Below are 22,429 nucleotides of genomic sequence, written 5' to 3'. Positions count from 1 at the left end.
GTCACCATTTTTTTCTTCCCTGAAAAGCAATAAAGAGCACATAGTTACATTTCACATTTTCTTCTACTTTTTGTTATGTTTTGGAATAGTTTTATTTCTTCCTGATTTCTTGCAAAGTCATCAGCTTCCTATAGTTCCATTTTGCATTTGAAGGAGTTATTTTCTTCAGAGAGCTTTTTTTTAATCTACTTTTCCATGCTTTTTAAGGCATTCTTCTTTTCATTTACCTTTTGTGTTGCTTTTTCCATTTGGCCTGGTTTCTAACATTATTTTCTTCAATAATTTTTTTTTGTATTTCTTTCACCAAATTGCTGATTTGGTTTTCATGATTTATCTGTATTGCTCTCATTTCTCCTCCCAATTTTTCTTCCACCTCCCTTAACTGCTTTTCAAATTATTTTTTGAGCTCATCCATAACTTGAGCCCATTTTCTATTTCTCTTGGAGGTTTTGGGTATAGAAGTTTCGATTTTGTCATCTTCTGAATCTTCCAAAGTAATTTTCTGTGGTCAGATTCTTCTTTTTCTTTTGTTTACCCATTTCCTCATCCTATGACTGATTTGCTGAACTTCCAAAATTTGGGGGTTTTTTGGGACAACCCACAGAGATCTTAATTCCTCCAAAGTCTTATGAGAGGTTGATTGCTCTCTTGCCTGTGCTTTAGTATGTGGATGACCACAGGCCCTCCCTTCTGCCCTGTAGCTGTGAGAAAGATCACTGCTTGGTATGGGGAACCAGACTGCAAGCTGGACCTGAGTATGGGCAAACAGCTGAGTTCTACTCCAGAGAGAGCAGAGAGACCTCTGCAGTTTCCTCTGACTCCCTTACTGTATGTAGGCTGCACTCTGGAGGTACAGGCTGCCTTCTCTGATTCCCAATGTAGGTTCTTACTGCAGGGCTGCTCTGAGGCTAGTGCTTACTCCAGACTCATCACCCCTTCAAGTTGTTCCTGGTGATCCCTGGTCCAGAAGGTCTGGAAACCACCCCCTCTGCCATGGACGCAGATGCCCCCCAGGGATCTAGGTACTCAACCTGGCTGTGACTGTGACTGTGACTGTGGCTGCTGCTGTGGCTTTTCCAAGCCCTGGTCCTGTTGAAATAGATCTTTCCTGTGGAACTTCTAAGTTGTCTTGGACTGGGAAACTGTCACTCAGTCTTTCTGTGGGTTCTGCCTTTCTAGATTTTGGCTAGAGTCATAATTTGATGGCTTTTGGTATTTTTTGGGGAACGAGTTTCTGTAAATTCCTGCCTTCATGCTGCCATCCTGGCTCTGCCCCAAGAGCACATAAGTTCTACATGAAGTACAGGATTTGTTACAAAATTATTGAAATGTAGGGTTTTCTTTCCCATGCCCTAGTGTTTTGTATTTGTTTTCTATGCTGTAAATCATTCAGGGAAGCTGTGCTGAAGTAAAGGTTTATAAACTTGGCATCTTTTCTGTGGTATCCTGTCTAAAGAAAGACTCCTTCATGGTTCCAAAGAAAGGCCTCTCCCTAAAGCTCAGCATGGACCCCAGGATCTCCTTAAGTTATCCCTTGGGAGTTTTCAGCTCTTCAGTCCTTGTACAGTTAAAGGTAAGTATACATCCTAGAAGTTGCATTTCCATTGAAATCAATTCACTAAGTGCCTAGCTTAGTGAGGGGAGATGTGTTCACAGGAAAGGCAGAGGAGTAAGGGGAGATGTGTTCACAGGAAAGGCAGTAAAGTATATATCCAAGGAAAATACAAAATAATTTTGGCAGCAGGTAGAGCAATAATAATAAAATATGCCTTCTATAGGTGAAAGCATCTTAAAGAGAGTTAGGGATTTGGAAAAGCAGAAGAAGGTGTGGGAGATGGTCTGTGCAAAGGCATAGAGATGTTCTGTATGTGTACAGCAAAAATGAAAATTTGACTGGATCATATGTGCTTGAGGGACATTTATAAAAAGTTATACCAAAAACATAGACTGGGAATATCTACATCACCCTAAATTTAGAGCCTTTGACTCCAAACTTAATTTTGCAGATAGAGAAACTCAGGTGCACAAGGGTTGTATAACTTGCATGAGGTCATACAGACAGAAAATGTAGCCAATTTCTGTGCATGTTTTTAAAATTATCATTAAATAATAGAGTTGGAGGTTGTGGGTCTCCAGTGCTAGTGTCAATAATTTTCTTGAGAATGATCTTGGAAGAAGTTGCCATTATTTTATGTTTGAGATTGGGGCTGGGATTAGGGAGTTCATACAGTAAGGTTTCCTGGAAAAGTTATATAGACACTATCAATTTTCAACTTGAAAAACAGTGAAACTTTTAATTTACACAAATACAAGTGTTTATTTATAAAGGGAATTTCCCAAGGCAGGGGTTCCACTGGACGTTTCTATATATATTGAGTCAAGTGACCATGAAGGTTTGGAGGTTGGTGTTTGTGTAGAGATTTTGAAGATAATGAAGAAATTAGCCACTTCTTAATAGCTCTCAATTTTGGAATAGAACATAGCTATCCCTCTCCAGTCATGCACAGAGAAATTTGGAAATCTATTTTTTACCTCAACTTTCTATAGTTGTGTGGGAAGGAAGACAAAGTACATCTGAAAGCATCAATGCATACCCCATCATCAGACCACCAATAGTAATTTTTAAAATTTTCCATCAGAGAAATGAGACCCAGATTTGCCTTTGCTTTGAGAGGTTTATAAAATAGAATGTCAATACAAGAGTGTCATGGTCAGAGAAGGGTAACTGGGAAATTACGGACACTGTGAGGGAAACAACAAAGTAGTCAGATGAGGCACCCTTTTAAGAGGAAATGTATTGATTTGGTTATAGTTCTCAGAGCAAGAAGAGGAAAGATGGAGGTTACTAAATGATATATATGGTTTCATGGTGGATATGACCAGACTGAAGAAAATTTAGAGGAAGGGTTATGGAAGTTGTATTCATAAAAAGTTTGAATTTATTAGACAAAATAATATTCACATAATCATATTCTGTAATTCTAAGATAAATAGGTCAAAAATATTGTATTTTGCTTCTAACAAAAGCTAATCAATAAGAATTAATAATTTTTTCTTCTAATTTATTTAGGTCCAGCCAATCGATCCTTCACTAGTGTCAACATTAAAAATGAAACAAGATCTTTATTATTCAGTAGTATCAACTAGCCCTTTAATTCATCTCCAACACCCAGCAACACATCCTTTTCATAAACCAGTCACTGTCATCTTGCCCTGTTCTCCAAATACAGAAAGAAAAACTCATGGAGCTGAGACAGATCATAAAAGGGCAACTAGTGCAGCTTCTAGAAAGATCACAACATCCTACTCCATTCGGTGAGTAAAACCATGACATGTTAATGTGATATTTCAAAAAAATGATGGAGTGACCTCCTGGTATAGGAGAGAGGATAAATGTTGCAATTGTAAAAACCCAAATTCTAGTCTTGCTTCTAAATATGGTATTTGTGAGACTGGGCAAGTCATTTAACCTCGAAGGAGCCCACCAACTTCCTAAACTACAAGTTAGAGATGAGTTGCCAATCCAGTATAAGGAATCTCTAGATTAGGAGCTCCCCACACTTATAAAGAATTAATACATCCAGATAAAAAAAAAGAAAGAAGATGAATTCATAACAAAGGAACTTAAATAATTGACTTAAGCATTTTTATTGTCTTATTTGCTAAGAAAATATTTCTATTGGGTTATTATGAAATATTTCTGTTAAGAAAATGCAACTAGTGGGGTGGCTAGGTGGCATAGTAGATAAAGCACCGGCCCTGGAGTCAGGAGTACCTGGGTTCAAATCCGGTCTCAGACACTTAATAATTAACTAGCTGTGTGGCCTTGGGCAAGCCACTTAAACCCGTTTGCCTTGCAAAAAAAAAAAAACATAAAAAAAGAAAAAAAAAAGAAAATGCAACTAGTAAAATACTACGTGTCCTTAAGGATAAGGATATGGATATATATAGTGTCAGAATTTCTGACTAAATTCTGACAATTGGGTTAGATAGTATGATAAATGTAAGAAAATTACAAAACTTGGTCCTTCTGTTTAATGGCTGCTGCTTAATTTATCACAAGAACTAAGTTGGATTTTAATGATGCTTCATAGTGGGATAGATTTATCTGATGTTTAGAATGACCTAAACTTTTTGTATAAAATATAGATTTCAAATTATATCTCCATATTTAAACTCTCCTTCTCTCCCCCCATTTTTTATATTTTCTTTTAATCCCAAACAGACTTCATGCCAGTACAGATAAAGAAACACAAAGTAAGGAAGATACAGCTGCAACCCAGATGGGAGTGAAATATAAACAACTCCAATTTGTAAAATGAAAGAGTTATATAAGTATGCTTCTAAAGTTCCTTCTAACTCAGAATTTATGAACTAATCATCAACACCGAGTTAATGTGTTGAACTATCTTTTAGGGTTAGGGTCAGACTTGTCAAGGTCCCATTCTCCTGACTCCAAGTCCAACAAGGCACTACCTATTGTCAGTAGATTATTTATTATATTTCCTTATCATATATAAGAAAACTTATGAATAACATATAAGTATATTTAGTATTTCACTTTTAGCCTTACTAGTATAAGTTACTATGCTTGAATATTTAATGTTATTCAATGATGTCACAGAAGAAAAAGGGCAATTTGTTAGAGGGAAATTCCATTCAATGCTATGGAATAGAGTATTTTAGAGTGAATTCATTTTGTCATTCATTCAGTTATATGTATCGACCTATCTACCTTTCTATCTACCTATCTCTATCTATCTATCAGCCATCTATCTATCTTCATCTATTTGTCTGTATCTCTCTCTGTCTGTCTATCTATCTATCTATCCATCTATATCAATGTATTTTTTGTTTTCTTGTTTCCATTGTTCTAATATTAAAATCATAGTATTCAGAGAGGCAAACTGAAAATGAAGATTTGATATATTTGAAGAAGAAATATAAATCTTTGAAAATATACTTAGCCATGCATGACTGCTCTGAAGTGACCCATGCTTCCTTGGATACCTTTGTGATTGTCTTTTTGGAAAGACATGGTCCATGTTTTGCACCAAACTAATGGAAGAAAATGGAAATTCTGCCCCCCTCCAATCTAAGGGAATGGTTTAATTCTGTGGGAGCCACATAGGCTGCAGATCCAACTTGATAAGAGTATAAGAATTCTGCTTTAATCTAAGAGAACCCATGAAGTAGAGTATAGTTGCACATCTACAGGACCCCTTTCCTTCATGAGTCTTCCTAGGATATAGAGTAGTTCAAGTGATGCTCTAGAATTTTGAATTTATTCTAAGGTAACAACTTTCCATGGTGGGAGTTTGAATCCTGGGCTTATATTTCTAGTCCTGGGATAAACCATGTCATTGCAGACTTCATTCAGGGAACCAGATGATATGGTAAAGTGGAAAGAATTCTGCCTTTGGAACTGGATCCCACCTTTAATGTTTACCTTATATGTAACTTTGGGAAAATCATTTAACTTTGTTTTCACTTTCCTCATTTGTAAAATGGTGTTATGGGACTATATAGTCTCTGAGGACCTGTCTAAATTAAAGATGCATTAACCTATGAACTGCCCAACATTTGCTTTAATGAGTTTGGTATCATGTTACTTCTCTGCTCAAAAATCATTAGTGGCTCTCTATTGTATATGGAATATAACATAAATTCTGCAAACTGGTCTTGATGATTATCCATAATTAGAATCTAACTTACTTTTCAAGTCTAATATTTCTCACATTATTTCTTTTCATGCACTTTTTATTATTCCTAAAGTGACTACTTGCCAACTTTTCATCCTTTCCTCTTCTGTCTTTATATCTCCCATTCCCTACTCCTGGAATGTTCACTTCCTCTTATAGTACTCTTCTCATCATGGCTTCTTGAAATCACTCCCTTCTTTAAAAATTGAATACAGAACTCACAGCCTCCATAAATATTTCTCTGATTTCCAAGACTGCAAAGGATCTCCTATCCTCATATTTTATATAGCATATCATCTATACCTTTCCTTTGTATTTATGCCTTCTACCTTCCTGGTATCATGAATATTTTGTGCACATGCCAACTAATTAGTATTTTATGAAATCTTCAATTTCAGGGACTCTTATTTTATTATTGTCTCTTCAGGACAACGAGTATAGCAGTAATATAAATATTTATTAAATATCATTGAAGCAAATTAAATGTCAATCTAACATGAGAGGCTTAGGAGATGGAGAGCTGATCTCAGAAAGAGAAAGACCTAGGTTCGCATGTCACCTCTGACACTTATTGACTATGTGACCCAAGACAAATCACTTAACCTCTCAATGTTTTAGGAAACTATTCAACAGAATTTCTTGATATTGTGCGTGTGTGTGTGTGTGTGTGTGTGTGTGTGTGTGTGTGTATGTATCTATGCTATGAATTTCTCTGACCATCTGGGGAATACTATGAATTATTCTCAGAATAACATTTTTAAATGCATAAAATAAAGTACATTGGATTTCAAAGGGAATCAATGACTAATTTTTTGGGGGGCTTTTGATAGACAATGGGGTTAAGTGACTTGCCTGAGGTCATACAGATAGGTAATTATTAAGTGTCTGGGGTCGAATTTGAATACAGTTCCTCCTCACTCCATGTCTGGTGCTCTACCAACTGTGCCTAGTCACCCCCAAAAGAAACTAATGAAATAAAGACGAATTCATTTCCTAGGTTCACAGACTATGAAATTTATCCATGGATCCAAGTATCTGTAGATGTTAAATTAAGAATCTCTGTTCTGTCGCAATGCTTGTTGTTATTTGTCCTTTGTTGTCAAAGAGGACCTATGACATCATGGCTCTAACCCATTATAGAAGTTTAAGAGAAGGTGCTAGGTTTTACTAATTATATATGGAATTTCCTCATCTAGGAATTTGCCATACCATTGAATTCAGAGAACTAGTCCCTGTCTCCCACCCCCTTGAAATTACTACTTAGGGAAATGAAAAATGGTTCAAGGCAATAGGAGTTTTATTCTTGACTATCCTTGACTACCCACGGCAAATTGTTTAATATTTCTGTAATAGTTTTTAATGTCGACATTAAGTGTGATTTAATTATAACCATGCCACTAATTTCTTATGTGTTCCTTTTATGTAGAGCCAAGAGTGCTTCTATAAGAAAACCTGGGAACAATGTCAGTGAGTCCTTGAAACTATTGGGTTTCAGAAGCAGAGAGGGAAGTTGGTTTGTCCTCGATGATATTGTTGTGAGAAATGTGCAGAGTGGAATTGTATCATTTGAATTGCATGAACATTTAGACAGGTAAAGCCTCAGTGAATGAGCACAAGAATTTCAATGTCTTAGCTCCTGATGGGTTATAATTTATGTTTACAGATGCAGAAGTTCTGAGATGAGTATCATAATTCAAGAAGTGGAACTACTGAAGAATCATTTAGGGTGCATTGAAAATGCAAACCAGGGTTAGCAAATTTATGTGTAGGTAATCTAAGGTATTACTTACCTTCATGGTAGTTTCCAAAAAGATATGCCCCCACACTAATCTGGTGTTATCTTGTAAGTTCTGATACTTTGTGTAACTTCAGCATAATTCTGTGATAATATCTTCATTCCTGAAAGTTTCAAAAAGATTATCAGAAAGCTGTTTATTTTATGTTCATCAAATGACTATGGTTTTGTAGACTAAATTTTGTTTTTTCAGGAGCAGTTTCATTTTCTTTTCTCATTTCAACACATTGTGACTGATCTAATTATAAAAATGTGGGTTCTTTTGGATGTCTTAGGAGGCCATGAAGGACATAAAGAGATGAAAACCATAAGAAAAAGAATTTATTTGAAAGCAGATATACATATATATGTAGATGCATATATGCAAGCTTTAGACTCAATCAAAGGGCAGATATTAGAATTTTAAAAATATTTGTTAATCTCAACAGTGTTTCAAATAAGTGTGCAGAAAGTTATCAAAATTTGTGGTTAACATAAGTGAACATTATTGATAATTATTATATAGTAGACAAAAAGTTTTTGTCTAGGATTTCACTGTTACAAGGAGCTCTCTATTGAGGAAATTTTCTCTTATCAATGCAACTCAATTCCTTTTCTGTATCTTTTCAATTGAGAGAGTTCCTAAGAACCTACAAGTTAGGTGACTTATATAGGGTCATACAGTATGTATGCTTCAGAGGTGGCCCATGAATCCCGATCTATCTGCATTATACCATGCTGCTTCTCATTATTACATGGCACTTTGTCAAAATCCCTCCTGTTCTTTCTTTTTTCTTTTTTTTTCTGCAGCAAAAGGTATTTTATAGACTGAGTAGAATTTACTAAGTAATAAAGATTCAGATGATCATAGATTTTTTATATTTATATAAACTTTAGATTCACTGTATGTTACAGGACAGAGAACAATAGATAACAATACCTTTGTATGTAAAATTTGATTTTTCATTAGGTGACTTAAAAATCCTTTTCTTTACATTTATAATCTTTTTTGACTTTATTTTATGGGTTTTATATACATATTATATACAATTTCCCACCAAATACTTGCTAAAACAATGTTTAAAACTTTATTTAAGGCAATGGGATTGAGTGACTTACTCACAATGTCACACAGCTAGGCAATTATTAAGTTTCTGAAGTCATATTTGAACTCAGGTCCTCCTGACTCCAGGACTGGAACTCTATCCACTGCACCACCTAGCTGCCAATTTTCAAACTTTTAAAAAATTGGGTTCCAAATTTTATCCCTCTCTTCCATCCCTCTTTTCTCCCTAAAATGGAAAATAATCAGATATAGACTGATTTTATAAGTTATATAGATGTTAACTATTTCAATTAAGCATGTGATTATCTTTTATTTGTGATGATTTCTTTATACCAGTTTATATACTGCACAAAGTAAAATGAGTGAATTCACCCATTGCTTTAATTCTTTGTTCTCCTTCACTGTAAATTTCTAATTTAAAGGTTATCTGGGTTCCATAAATTTGTTCAAAACTATTTTGATAAGAAATTTTAATAGAATTACTTTTTTGCAATTCTGGATATTTAATTTTTTACTCTTAAAACTATTATTTTATTTAAACTATTCTATTTAAAACTATTATACTCAACTAGAGCATTTTATAAGAGATTCATGTTATACAAAAATGGTTAAGAACATAAAAGCAGAAAAAAATTGACAGAAATTATAGGAGGGCCATTTGCTGATGGGTCACATATAGCAGCCTGAATGAGTCAAAAATAGAAGATATTTTGGTCAGTTAATGCTTTCTGTAAGCCTTCTCAAAGCTGTCTCTAGCAGTCAAATGCTCCTTTTCTTTACATGATAAGATAACTAGAAAGAAGATATCTTGAAATATCTGAAATGGAGAGTGGGGTCCTTTCATTAAAGATAACCATGACTTTATGGAAGCAGGTTCCCCAGTTTCCTGATGATGTATTGGTGGCAGGTAGAGTAAACTGTAACTTTTCTAAGGATAGAGATCCATACATCTATCACATATATTCTCAATATCAAATCAGACTACTAATTTTCTTTTTTTTTCTCTTGTCCCATTTTTCTTATATTTTTCTCCAAAATGAAACTGATTCTCTGCCATACATTCATCTTCATCTACCTATTCTTTAAAACTTTTATTCTGCCCACCCTCAAATCAGGTGAAAGTGACTTTTCCTTTGTCAAGGTTTTTCCTTTTCCTTTTTCTATCTTTTACCTTTGCTTCATTCTCAATTATTTTACAGTTAAAAATATATTTGCTTCCCCTTTCCCATTCAAATAGAAGATATTTGAGAGTAGGATTAAACCAATAATCATAACAACAACAACAATAATCAAACATTTATATAATTTCTGTCTTTGTATCTCCAGTATCCAACATAAGACCTTGTATATGGTATTAATAAATAAATATTTGCTGAATTGATTTGAAGTAACCATTTTTGCATAGATAGGTCTCTATTTTGAAAAGGCCATAAGCGTCAACCTGCTACTAACACTTATCTCCTCCCACCCCCCTTTTTCTTCCATTTTATTATAAAGCTTCTCAGATCAGTGTGCTCTATCAGCTATTTTCATTTCCTATTCTCTATTTTTTAGACATTCTCCTTAATATACAACCAACTTTGTAATCTGGCTTCTTCTATTCTCATTATACAGACACATCTTCCCCAGGACAACAGTGACTTGCAACACATCAAATGTGATGTGTCTTTTCTTAGTCCTAATACTCCTTGGCTCCCATTCAATAATCAATACTATTGGCTATGTACCCCTTCTTTAAAGTCTATCTGACATTCTTTATGATTCTCCTCCTCTTTCTACATTGGACTCTATCTCTTGAAACTTCTACACTCTAAATTCAGACATCCTCCAAGACTGTTCTTAGTTAGCTCCTCTGTCTCCACATTTCATCTTTCAGAGAACTCATCTCCTTTCATAATTTAAGCAACTTCCTCTATATGAGAGGGCCATATTTTTTAGAAAAATCTCTAACCTCTTCCAAGCTCTAGTTTCACTTTTTTTCAGCTGCCTAGTGAACATTTTCACATCAATATCCTGTAATCACTTCATAATCAAAATGTCTAAAAATGAACTCTTCATCCCCACCCCACCCCCCATACTGACACCCTTTGCTGACTTCCCTATTTCTGAAAATGATAGTATCATTCTGTCACCAAGGAGACTGGAAGAGTCTTTGTTATCAGAGTCTATATACAGACTAGCAGAAGGAATATTTCAGTCATTCACATGATTCATTTTGTAGGGATAGTTCTGTTGTTTTGTATCTCATAGAAATGTCACACTCTTATATGTTTCAAAAACCTTAGAACCTTTGTTTTTATTTATTTATTTTTTTTTTATTTTTTAGGTTTTTGCAAGGCAAATGGGGTTAAGTGGCTTGCCCAAAGCCACACAACTAGGTAATTATTAAGTATCTGAGGCCAGATTTGAACTCAGGTACTCCTGACTCTGGGGCTGGTGCTCTATCCACTGTGCCACCTAGCCACCCCCAGAACCTTTGTTTTTAAGAAAACTCCTACTTCATTCAACCCAACCATAGTAAATTATTCATTCTTCTTCATTCATATCTCTTGAGTTTTTCTATTTTCAATAGCTAATTTATATGTGGAGTTAATTTTCTAATTGGTTTTACATTAATGATAACCATCCCTCAAAACCTTCAGTGGTTCCCCACTGCTTATCTATATGAGCTTTACATCTTTGTATTTCATACAAAATCTATCATAGGATTATGCATATATTAAACTTTCAATGAAATAAACTTTGAATGAATTAATAAATATATGTGACTTAATATAGTCTCTAATTCAGCTATTGATCTATTTATGCTTCCCAGATATAACCTCCTGTTTTCTAGTTTTCTACTTTTATTTACTCCCTTGCCCTATTTTTGGAACTGAGCCTCCCCATCTAAATTCTAATCCCTACCTCCTCCATGAAGCCTTTCCTGACCTCCCCAAGACATACTGTCTTATCTCTTTTCTGAACATTTATACTTTACACTGCCTGAAACACTCAATTAATACTATCATTTTGTGAAGGGAAGGGAAAGAAGGAAAGGAGGAGACCAGAACTGTGATTTCATTGATAGAGGAAGTTCTCAGTGAGGAACTACATGTACCAAAATGGATGAAGACACTAAATATAATTTAACTCTTAGAGTATTGCTTGAGTCTCCAAGAGATTAAATGCCTTTTCTAGGATCAGACTATTAGTATATATATTCTGAGATGAGACTTGAATTCACTTCTTCGTAACTGCGAGGTCAGTTTTAATCTCTTAACCCTGTTCCTGACATCCTTTAATTTCAAAATGGGGCATATTTTAGAATTACCCTCTGTACTTGGGGCCTCCTTACCCTGGAACATTCTACCAGTCTCATGGTCTACTCATTATGAACTTTCTTCAGATTCTTACATTTTTCTTATCAATGATTTCTACTTGGAGTCTTCATTTTAGGGAAGGGTTAAGATTGGTCTACCTCCATTCCTTCATTCTCTTCTTCCTGAATTCTTCTGGACTTTAGACCTAGGACCCCAAACCAGATATTTTCATATTCTTCCTATCCTGTCACTTTGGTGTATTGACTTCCCTCATTAGAATATAATTTCTCTGAAGGTAGAACTTTCTTTCTATTTTTTTTTTGCTTGTATTTAGGTTCACAATGGTTAGCAAAGTATCTGACATATTGTATGCACTTAGTTTTTGTTTCCCTCCTTTATTACATTATACTATCTCTTTCGATTGTATCATAAACTTCCTTCTGTTCTGTCTTACCCTTTTACATGCTTTTTTTTGGTCAAGGCAATGGGTTAAGTGACATGCCCAAGGACACACAGCTAGATAATTATTATCTGTCTGAGGTCAAATTTAAAATCAGGTTCTCCGGATTCCAGGGCTGTTGCTCTATCCATGGTGCCCCCTAGCTGCCCCACTCTTTTACATGCAAATGCAATGTCTATACAACTAAATCATAAACTTCTTGAAGTGTTTCAGGAAAAATGTTAAAAGCAGTCAATAGAAAGAAGGGGTGTGGGGGGGGAAGTTAGTACATTATCTAATGAGGGAGACAACATACAGAAAACTATGTACCAAGAAAACATATGTTTTTGTTCCAAGGCTAAATTGGAGCCAATCTATAGAGGGAAATCACTGGCATTAATGGGGACTTTTTTGCTCATCACAATATCTTGCACAGTGCCTTAACTATAGGAAACTTTCTACAAAATGTGCTGACTGACTAACTCCATAGTCACTACACTTTGTGTTATAGGAACAAAGGCTGTGCCTACATTCTTGTTCAAGTCAGGAACGTAAGGATGTCAATCATTTGAATGTTGACCCAAGAGGCTCTTAAACAAGAATGATGAAAGTTTTAACCTGAATTAACTGACTCAATTGGATGTGTTGGTCCTCTCTCTCTCTATGTTAATATCTATGATGGAGAAGCCCTAAAGCCCTGACTTTTTAGTAATGGTTTGAGGTAATTAAGGGGTAGCACTCACTCATGAACAATTTCCCCTTATTCTAAAATAAATAATTTCCTCCTTTGAACATAATTTCTATAGGATTTAGTGGTATTGGTGATTATAGTAGATTGCAGTTGATTAATAGCAGATTTATATAGCACTTTAATGTTTACTCACTGGGATGGTTGATATAGAAATTGTTTGAAGAATATAAAATCAGTATGAAGTATTTGGTTTTTTGTATTATTTTATAGTTTTTGTGTTTTAATTTTTTAATTTTTTTTAGGTTTTTGCAAGGGAAATGGGGTTAAGGGGCTTGCCCAAGGCTACACAGCTAGGCAATTACTAAGTGTCTGAGACCGGATTTGAACCTAGGTACTCCTAACTCCAGGGCCAGTGCTTTATCCACTGCACCACCTAGCCACCCCTAGTTTTTGTGTTTTTATAGTTTTTGTGTTTATTTTATAGTTTTATAAGCTTTTAAGTTCCACATTTTTCTATCTCCCTCACTTCCCTCTCCCCCTCTTCATGCAGTGAGTTATCTAATATAGGTTAACCATGTATAAACAGGTTTAAGTGTTTATTGTTTTCAACAAATGTGGACTATCATTTTTTTCCACTCAGAAGTTAACATTTCAAATATGATAGGCAGCATGATACAGTGGAAAAATATAATATTTGGAAGTCTGAAAACAAAGGTTCAAGTCCTAAATTTACCATTTTATACTTGTGTGAGCACGGATCAAATGATCTCATTTTTTTTTTTTTTGTAAAATGAAGTTAGTACCAATTTTTTCTACTTCTCAGAGTTATTATAAGGATCAAATGAAATAATATGTATGAAAGAACTTTTGAAACAAATAATTCTATATACCTATCAAGAAGTAAAGGGAAACAAGATAGAGCACATTATAAACTACAAAATGAATGAATTTGATTATATTAAATTAAAAAGGTTGTGCACTAATAAAATCAATGCTGCCAAAATTAGAAGGAAAGCAGAAAGCTGGGAAACAATCTTTACAACCAGAAGTTCTGATAAAGGTCTCATTTCTAAAATATATAGAAAATTGCATCAAATTTATAAGGTTATAGGTCATTCCCCAATTGATAAATGGTCAAAGGACATGAACAGACAGTTTTCAAATGAAGGAATTAAAGCTATATTTAATCACATGAAAAAATGCAAGACTCAAGCAATACTCTAGGGAAATGCAAATTAAAACAACAATATGGTATATATCAGATCAGCCAAGATGAAAAAAAAGGGAAAATATCAATGTGGGAGAGGTTGTAGGAGGATTGGGATATTGATGAATTGCTGGGAGAGTTGTGAATGAATTCAACCATTCTGGAGAGCAATATGGAACTATGTCGAAAGAGCAATAAAAATGTTCATACCCTTTGATCCAGTAATTCCAATTCTAGATTTAAATCCAGAAATTATATAAAAAAGGAAAAGTCCTACATGTTCCAAAGTATTCATAGCAGCACTTTTTGTAGTGGTAAAGAATTGGGGAAATTGAGAGGATGCTTGTTAATTGGGAAATGGCTAAACAAGTTATGGTACATGAATATCATGGAATATTATTATTCTGTAAGAAAACATAAATGCTTGGACTTTAGAGAAGCATAGAATGCATTACCAGATTTGATGCTGAGTGAAAGGAATAGAACCAAGGGAACAATGTACACATTAACAACATTGTGAGATGAACAACCTTGATGGAAGCAGCTCCTCTCAGTAGTTCAGAAGACTTGGACAACTCTATTAGACTGACTATGTACAATGTTATTCCCATCCAGAGAAAGAATATCAAAACAAAACAAAACACACATACACATGGAAACTAATCCTTCAGAATCCGATGAGCACTTTATAAAAATTATCTCTTATGTGTCTTTCCTTTAATCCTAATTCCTCATACCAAAAATAACTAATTTGTAAACATGTTTATGCAAAATATATATGTATAATGCTAATCTGACTATTCATTGCTGAGGAGAAGGGGGTGGGAAAGGAGGGTGGAAAGAAATTTTGTAACTTAAAAATATACATATGCATATGGATTAAAACAAATAAATAAATAAATAAATGAAGATTTAAAAAGTAGTAAAGTATCCCTTAGTCCATAGAAATTTCCTTTGAAAGACTTTGTAAGTGCAAATATCATAGATATCTATACTGTATTTAGATAATTACCAAAGATAAATAATTCAAACTTTAATTTTAATATAAAGCTAGTATTTTTCATCTTGAGGAAAGATAAGTGAGAAAAAATCATATTGGATAATCTTTTCTCATATTTGCTTAGTTATAATCTATATCAGCACTTCCTTCAAGAAACAATTACACATTGAAAAATGATGCTTCCTTTTGTCCAGATTTAAATATACTTCACTGAAAATGTGTGTTGAGTTGAAAAGGAAACAATGGAGAATTATATATTTGCCTTATGATTATCTGTTTCTGCTCATCTAGCTCATTATAGAAGGAGAATGCTCAGCATCTCATCATTAGTACATTTCCATTCAGACTCATTTCCTAACTATCCCAAAGTCTATCACCTCTGTTAATAACCTGTCTTGTCCATTTGCTTTACCTTCCACAAAGAGTAGTATATTTTATTTATATGTCTAGAACAATTTCATTCTTTCCTAAGCATTTCTTCTTATTTTTCTCATGCAGATTTCTTGTGCTCCGCCTTTCTTCCACTATGGACAATTCCCATCTAGTCCTTTTCACAAAGTGTCTAGAGGAAGCTACCTTCAGCACTATGGCCTGTATAGTACTTTATCGGAATAAAGAAAATCCACATAAAGCCATTGTTTCACTAGTGCCTTCTAAAGATTTGAGCCAGGAACTTCAGAACTTGCATAAGAGAGGATATAATGGGCCTCCAGAGCCATCCCAGTTTTTCAAAATGAGAGAAGGAGAACAGGTTATTTTAAGGTTTAATGGCAACATTTTTGCTTCAAGTAAGTACAAACTCTTTTTATTTTTTCATCTATTATTCTGCTATATACTCCATCCTATAGTCAAAGTCTGCATTGCCATTATTCAATGGAAAGAAACCTGGAGAAGTGTTGTATGCTAGAAAGTAAGAAACTTATAGTCATGGGTCTTACCTTAAAATTTCATCTTTGTCATTTACTTTGGAGAAGTCACTTTAGCTTTTTGGGTTTCCATTTAATTATCTGTAAAAAATAATGAGGGTTAAAGTCAATTATCTCTAAGGTTGCTTCCAGTTTTAAATTTCATCTTCCCTTTATTTGCTTTATGAAAAGGAGGAATAGATATATATTCTCTCTGCTTAATGTTCATATTTCCTTTTACAAGAAGTCATGAGCAGCTGAAATCATCTTCCTGTGATGTAATGATATCCCTGTTACATAATTTCTGGAATATAAAGAGAATGAACAGTGCCAATTGTCCATGGGGAATATATGAGTATACCAAGATAGTAGAATAAATGCAGTAATAATATGTATTTATATACCAATTGCTATAAGGCTTACAAAATACTTTCTTCAGAATAACCCTATGAGGTAGATAGTTCAAATGTTATAACTTCTATGTTGTAATTGAGGAAGTTGAGATTTAGAGAACTTTAGTTATCTTCTCACAGTTCAAAACTAGACTCAAATTCAGGTCATTAGATTATGAGTTTAAGGTTCTTCATTAGTTCAAGTTGTTTCTCTAGTATGTCCCTTCCAGATAGGAGCATTAAAAACAGAAATTTCTTGCCTACAAATTTAAAGAATTTATCTTATGATAAACAAAGAAGAAAGGGACTTTGAATTGGGATTTATTTAGGAAATGCAAAAAGGATGAAAACCCTTTAGATTAGAGGGATAATTGGGGAGATGGAGATCAGTGAAAATAAGACTGAGAAAGGCATACAAGAGATAAAAAAAATTAGAGGATATAACAGATAATAAAGCAAAGACAAGAGTATATGATGAAGATGTTGGCTTTATTTTATTGTTTCTTGATTTCTCACAAAGTCATTAACTTCCCTTGGCTTCATTCTACATTTGAATGAATTATTTTCTTCAGAGAGATTTTGTATTTTCTTTTCCATTTGGCCAGTTCTGCTTTTTAGGCATTCTTCTTCTCATTGGCCTTCAGGACGACTTTTTCCATTTGATATAAACTGGTTCTTAATATTTTATTTCCTTCAATATTTTTTTTGCAATTCCCTTATCAAATTGCTGACTTGGTTTTAATGATTTTTCTACATTGCTGTCAACTCTCTTCCCAATTTTTCCTCTAACTCTCTTACTTGATTTTTTTTAGGGTTTTTTTTTTTTTTGGCAAGGCAAATGGGGTTAAGTGATTTGCTCAAGGTCACACAGCTAGGTAATTATCAAGTGTCTGAGGCCAGATTTGAACTCAGGTACTCCTGACTCCAGAGCTGGTGCTCTATCCACCTAGCACCATCTAGCCACCCCCTTACTTGATTTTCAAAATGTTTTTTGAGCTCTTCCTTAGCCTAAGACAAATTCATATTTTTCTTGGAAGTTTTGGACACGAAAGCTTTGACTTTGTATCTTTTGAGTGTGTATTTTGATCCTTCATAAGATCAAAGTAATTGTCAATGGTTACATTTTTTTCTTCTATTGTTTGCTCATTTCCCCAGCCCATGAGTTGATTTTTAACTCTTTGTTAAGGTGGGGCTCTGCTCCTAGGGTGGACAATGCATTGACCCAAGCTTTTGGAGGTTTTGCAGACAGCCTTAGGGACCTCAATTCCTCCAAGGTCTTATGAGAGGCTCTGACTGCTCTCTTGGCCTGAGTTCTGATCTACAGATGACCTTAAGTACTCCCCTCTGCCCTGGAGCTTTGAGGAGGGTCCCTGCACATTATGGCTATAAAGCTCCTTTTCCTGAAATTAGGGCCGCAGACTGTGACCTGGATCTGAGTATGGGCAAAGCAACAGAGTCCTGCCTCAGGGATAGGGAAGAGTCCTCTTCAGTCTCTCCTGACCCCGTTATCCTTCTGTGGGCTGAGCACTCTGGACGTAGCTGCCAGGTGGCTCCGTGCCAGGTAGCTCCCCAGGGATGCTTCTGGTTCCTAGGGTCTGGGCTGAGTTCTGTGCACTACTCAGCTCCCCTCTCACTCTGTTGTGCAAGAGTTTTCCTGCTGAGCTTCCCAATTGTCCTTGACAATCCATGGGCTGAGAGGTCTGGAAACTGCTACTACTTCCAAGACCCAGGCACCCCCAGTCTCCCAAGCACCATGCTGGTTGTCCCTGGTTGGCTGGAGCTGGGTCACTCTGGTGTGGTAGGGTCTATACTGCAGACCCAGACACTTCCCACAGATCTTCCAAGTTATCTTGGGCTGGAAAATTGTTTCAATCAGTCTTTTTGTGGATTCTGTCACTTATAAAATTTGGTTAGAGAAATTATTTAAAAGTATTTGGAGTGGTCTGGGGGAGAGCTTGTGAGAATGCCTGCCTCCACTCCACCATCTTGGCTCTACCCCCTCACCCCCATTAAGATTTTTGTCCCTCCCTTTATTCACTTAATGAAAAGAATCTATTAGTTTTCACAGCAGTAGGGGAAAGTTTGTTTGGGTCATGTTCCTCTCTAGGATTCCTTTGGCTCCAAATGATTTTCTACTTACAAAATGATAAAGAACCCCACAGGACAAAGCCTGCCATTCCCTCTGTCTGTACTTGGTGCTTCTGGATACACTCCCCTTTAGCCCTTCCCCAACTCCATTTCCATGCATTGCTGCTTCTATGCAACTTTGAAGTAGATTATTTTTAAAACTGGGAGATGCCCTTCCTATGGTACTTAATATGTACATCGGGAATATGTAGATTTCCTTCTTCAGAATATTAGCCATTTATCTTAATCTAGGTTCTTCAATGAAATGAACACAGAAGTCAAACAGGGCTGTTATATGACAAAGGATATCATAGGAAAAAAGAGGGGAGAGGAGGAAAGGGGAAAGGGGAGAGGAAGGGTAGAAGTTCCTTCCTGTTTAGCTTCCAGAGCAGGAGCCAAGGTATTCACCCTGGCACCTTGCCATGGAGAATACAGAGAGACACAAAACGGAACTGACCCACCCAAACAAGTCCTGTAGATGACAGAAATATTTCTTTTGTTAGACTTTTTATATTGACTGTAGTAAATAGCATTTGGTGATACTATCAGTGAATGTTTTAGTCTCAGATAGGTTCAGGCTTGAATGTGGGGAACAACAGGTAAAGAAAGGATGAATCAAGGAGAAATAATCAACAGTTTATAAATATGATCGAGTCATATTAGCTGACACTTGACAATAATCATTTCTCTATCCTACCAGTTCTCCCTAGATACTTCTGAAAGGACTGGCCCTAAGTAAACATTCCTGTACCTCCCATCAGTCACATTGTTAATCAAGTCAAGTCAGCCAATTTTGATTAAGATTTATAATGTACCAAGTTGGGGCTATAAAGAGAGGAAAAACCAGTCTCTTCACTCAAAACACACATTCTAACGGTGGAGACAACAATATAAATAATTATGAAATATGATATACATGCAATAAACAGGGGAAAGCAATTTCATGGGAGAAGATACTAGCAACTTTGAGGACCAGGGAAGGTAGCATTTCCACCAGGAAGGTGGAATTTGAGCAAAAAATGCTCAAGGATGCTCGATAATCCAAGAGGCAGAAATGAGAAGGAAGAGTATTCTAGTTTGGGTAATAACCAGCTGAGACATAGAGATAGAAAATGAAGTGTTTCATGTGAGGACTTACCTTCCCACCAGAAACTGAAGAGAAAAATACCTAACTGTAGAAATGTACTTAGATTCAACATTCCTTTTACATTAAAAAAGTACAAAACTATCACCTTTGCAGTATTATAGATTTACAGATGTAAGGTCTTCAAATTCTCACATTTTATAAACTGAGTAGACTGCGAATCTGAGATTAAGTAACTTCCCCAAGGTCCCAGTGGTAGTTGGTTTAGGTGCTGGGACTCAAACACAGGTCTTCAGCATTTTTTTTATACCAATTTTGGTATAAAAGAGGCATTTGCCTCTACCTTCATATGTAAAAATGGTCTTTAGAATTTATAAAGTACATGAAATTCTAAAATAATTGTGTACTAAGCATTGGGAAGGATTTCGCTTTTATTCTAGAAAACAGAATGTAATCACTATAGCAGTGGAGGCCAAGGAATAGTGTTCCTCATTTGGCACAGACTATGTTTAGAAGAGTCAGTCATTGGAACTGGAGAGTATCATGGGAAAACTGTCAGAGTTTTATTCAACTTAATTTCCTCTTCCAGCTCTTTCAGGTCCTGTGGTTTTCAGCAAAAGTATAATCACCTCAGCACCGAAAAAGAAGAATTCTGCTCCTATTTTTATAAATATGTAAATAAGCTTAGGGAAGCTGTAATTTGCCTAAATTCACTCAGCTAGTTATACAGCTAGGACTAGAAGCCAATCTCTTCATTCTGAGTCCAATTTTCTTTGATCTCTAGTATACTTCTGTTGCTTTTGCTTGATGAGTATCAATTTCTGTACACATTCATATTTTATGTGAAAGTAGATCATTGAGACATTAGAAATTGAATCAAATGTAAAATGAATTCCATTGTAAGCATTAAATGTTTATTTGACTTCCAAAGATTTAACTGAGATCAACTAAGTATTATATTGCTAACCAACAAATTTTACTTAAATTTAGGTAATGGGAAAGATTATGGAAAAGACTACAAGCTTATTTTTCACTTACAAAGAAAGCCCAGCCTGGAACTCCAGCTCAAGGAGGTGGATGAATTTGGCAACTACAGTTCCCCTCATTACAAGGGTACAGTTGCAGTTTACAAAATACCCAAAGAAAAAATAGGCCAAAACTTGAATCAACCACTTTTTCTTAATGACTTTTGGCATCAGCTGCCTACTTGCAAATTACCATTAAATTTACCTAAGGTAAGTGATGAAGGGTGTTACTGGTCACTTTGCTGGTCAGTTTTGTGAATGTAACATACTTAGAATATTCATAATTAATTTTATGAATTAAACATATATACTGGGTCAGTCTACCTTAAGTTGAAATTTCAAATGTTATGAAAATAAATTTAGACAGAGATTTTAGTTTTTGTAAATGGAATATTTACTTTTTATATGTCTTTTTTTGTTTCCATAAGGAGTATGTATTATTGATCTATGAATTACATGCTAAGATGGGTGGGAAAAAACATGTTGGAAGGGTTGTACAGTAAGGTCTCTCATTATATATAATAAATATATCCCTACATATATGTTTATATATAAATATATATTCTCTATCTATCCTATCTTTCTTTCTTTCTTCTCCAGTGAATACCATACTGTGTTAGATATATTTATCTTAAGTTCTTAGTAGAATCTAAGATTGTCTTAAGACTTATAGTTGACTCTTAATAAAGTTGAATGAATTATTTAAACCTGAGTATTAACTTATGTTCTGGCAGCTAACATCTTCTTGGGAAATGAATCATTTATGATGTAGGCAGCTTAATTTTCATAAATAACTTTTCCATATTTCAAAGGTCTTCACTTTGCCAAGGTATTTACAATCATTTGCCAATAACACTTATAAACTTTACACATACCAGTTCTATGAATACTTGCTTCTAAACACCCTAAAGGAATTTTTCCACTGACTAATAATATTGCAATCTACTTTAATGATCAATTCTGTTTTTACCATCACTAGTCTATGTCAGTGTAGAAATGAATTCAAGTTATGTAGTTACAAATAAAGAAACTGAGGTTTAAAAAATTTAAGTTACTTAACCTGTGGTTACATGACAAAAGATCATCATAAGGAGGGTATGAACACAGGTCTTTGTGATTCCATTTCCAGCTTGGTTATCACAAGAAGCATGAGAAATGTTTCCATCATTGTTGCTTATTGTAGTTAGTGACAAAAGAGAAAAGCAGACTTGGGAAGGTAACAACTGCTTATAAAGAAGGTATCTGAGAATAGGAATCTGACTTATGAATCATGAATAAGAATATAGGAATTATATATTCTAGCCCAGGGATGAAACAAGGACTAATCTAAAATGTACTTGCTTAGAGTTTTAGAAATCTAATTAAAAAACAAAACAAAACAAAACAAAAAGCTTTAAACTATGAAGGAAAAACAAAGGAGAAATTAGGTCCTGTGTATCAACACACAATCTAACATAGAACAAGGATTTGTAATCTTTTTTTTTGTTTCATATCTCTTTGGCAGTCTAGTGAAGCCTATTAACTTGAAAAAAGCAACAACAACCCAGGAATTAGAGCAGGAAAACAGTGTCAAGCATTTAGGTGAAGATTAGAAGAATTGTTTCTTTATGAGTTTTTCCACCAACATGGAGGAATTGGTTACTTTGGAAGAAATGAAGCCTTAAATCCTGAGGTCCTTGAAGTGAAATGAATATTCCATATTAGAATTTGCAAAA

At 34.9% G+C, this 22,429-nt stretch overlaps 1 protein-coding gene across 1 annotated transcript in view; it reads left to right on the top strand.

Annotated features, from left to right (window-relative positions):
* DTHD1 (death domain containing 1) overlaps positions 1-22,429 on the top strand; it is a 70,244-nt gene that overhangs the window by 29,547 nt on the left and 18,268 nt on the right. The window contains exons 4-8 of the mRNA XM_074229648.1: positions 1,394-1,573; positions 3,071-3,315; positions 7,129-7,293; positions 15,680-15,969; positions 20,680-20,924. Coding sequence (XP_074085749.1) covers positions 1,394-1,573; positions 3,071-3,315; positions 7,129-7,293; positions 15,680-15,969; positions 20,680-20,924 — 1,125 coding nt within the window. The remainder of the gene's footprint in view (positions 1-1,393; positions 1,574-3,070; positions 3,316-7,128; positions 7,294-15,679; positions 15,970-20,679; positions 20,925-22,429) is intronic.

Source organism: Macrotis lagotis, chromosome 3, assembly GCF_037893015.1.
Source record: "Macrotis lagotis isolate mMagLag1 chromosome 3, bilby.v1.9.chrom.fasta, whole genome shotgun sequence".
NCBI classification, from domain to species: Eukaryota; Metazoa; Chordata; class Mammalia; order Peramelemorphia; family Peramelidae; genus Macrotis; species Macrotis lagotis.
The sequence above is the reverse complement of the archived record's forward strand: the minus strand, read 5'-3'. Positions and strand labels throughout refer to the sequence as shown.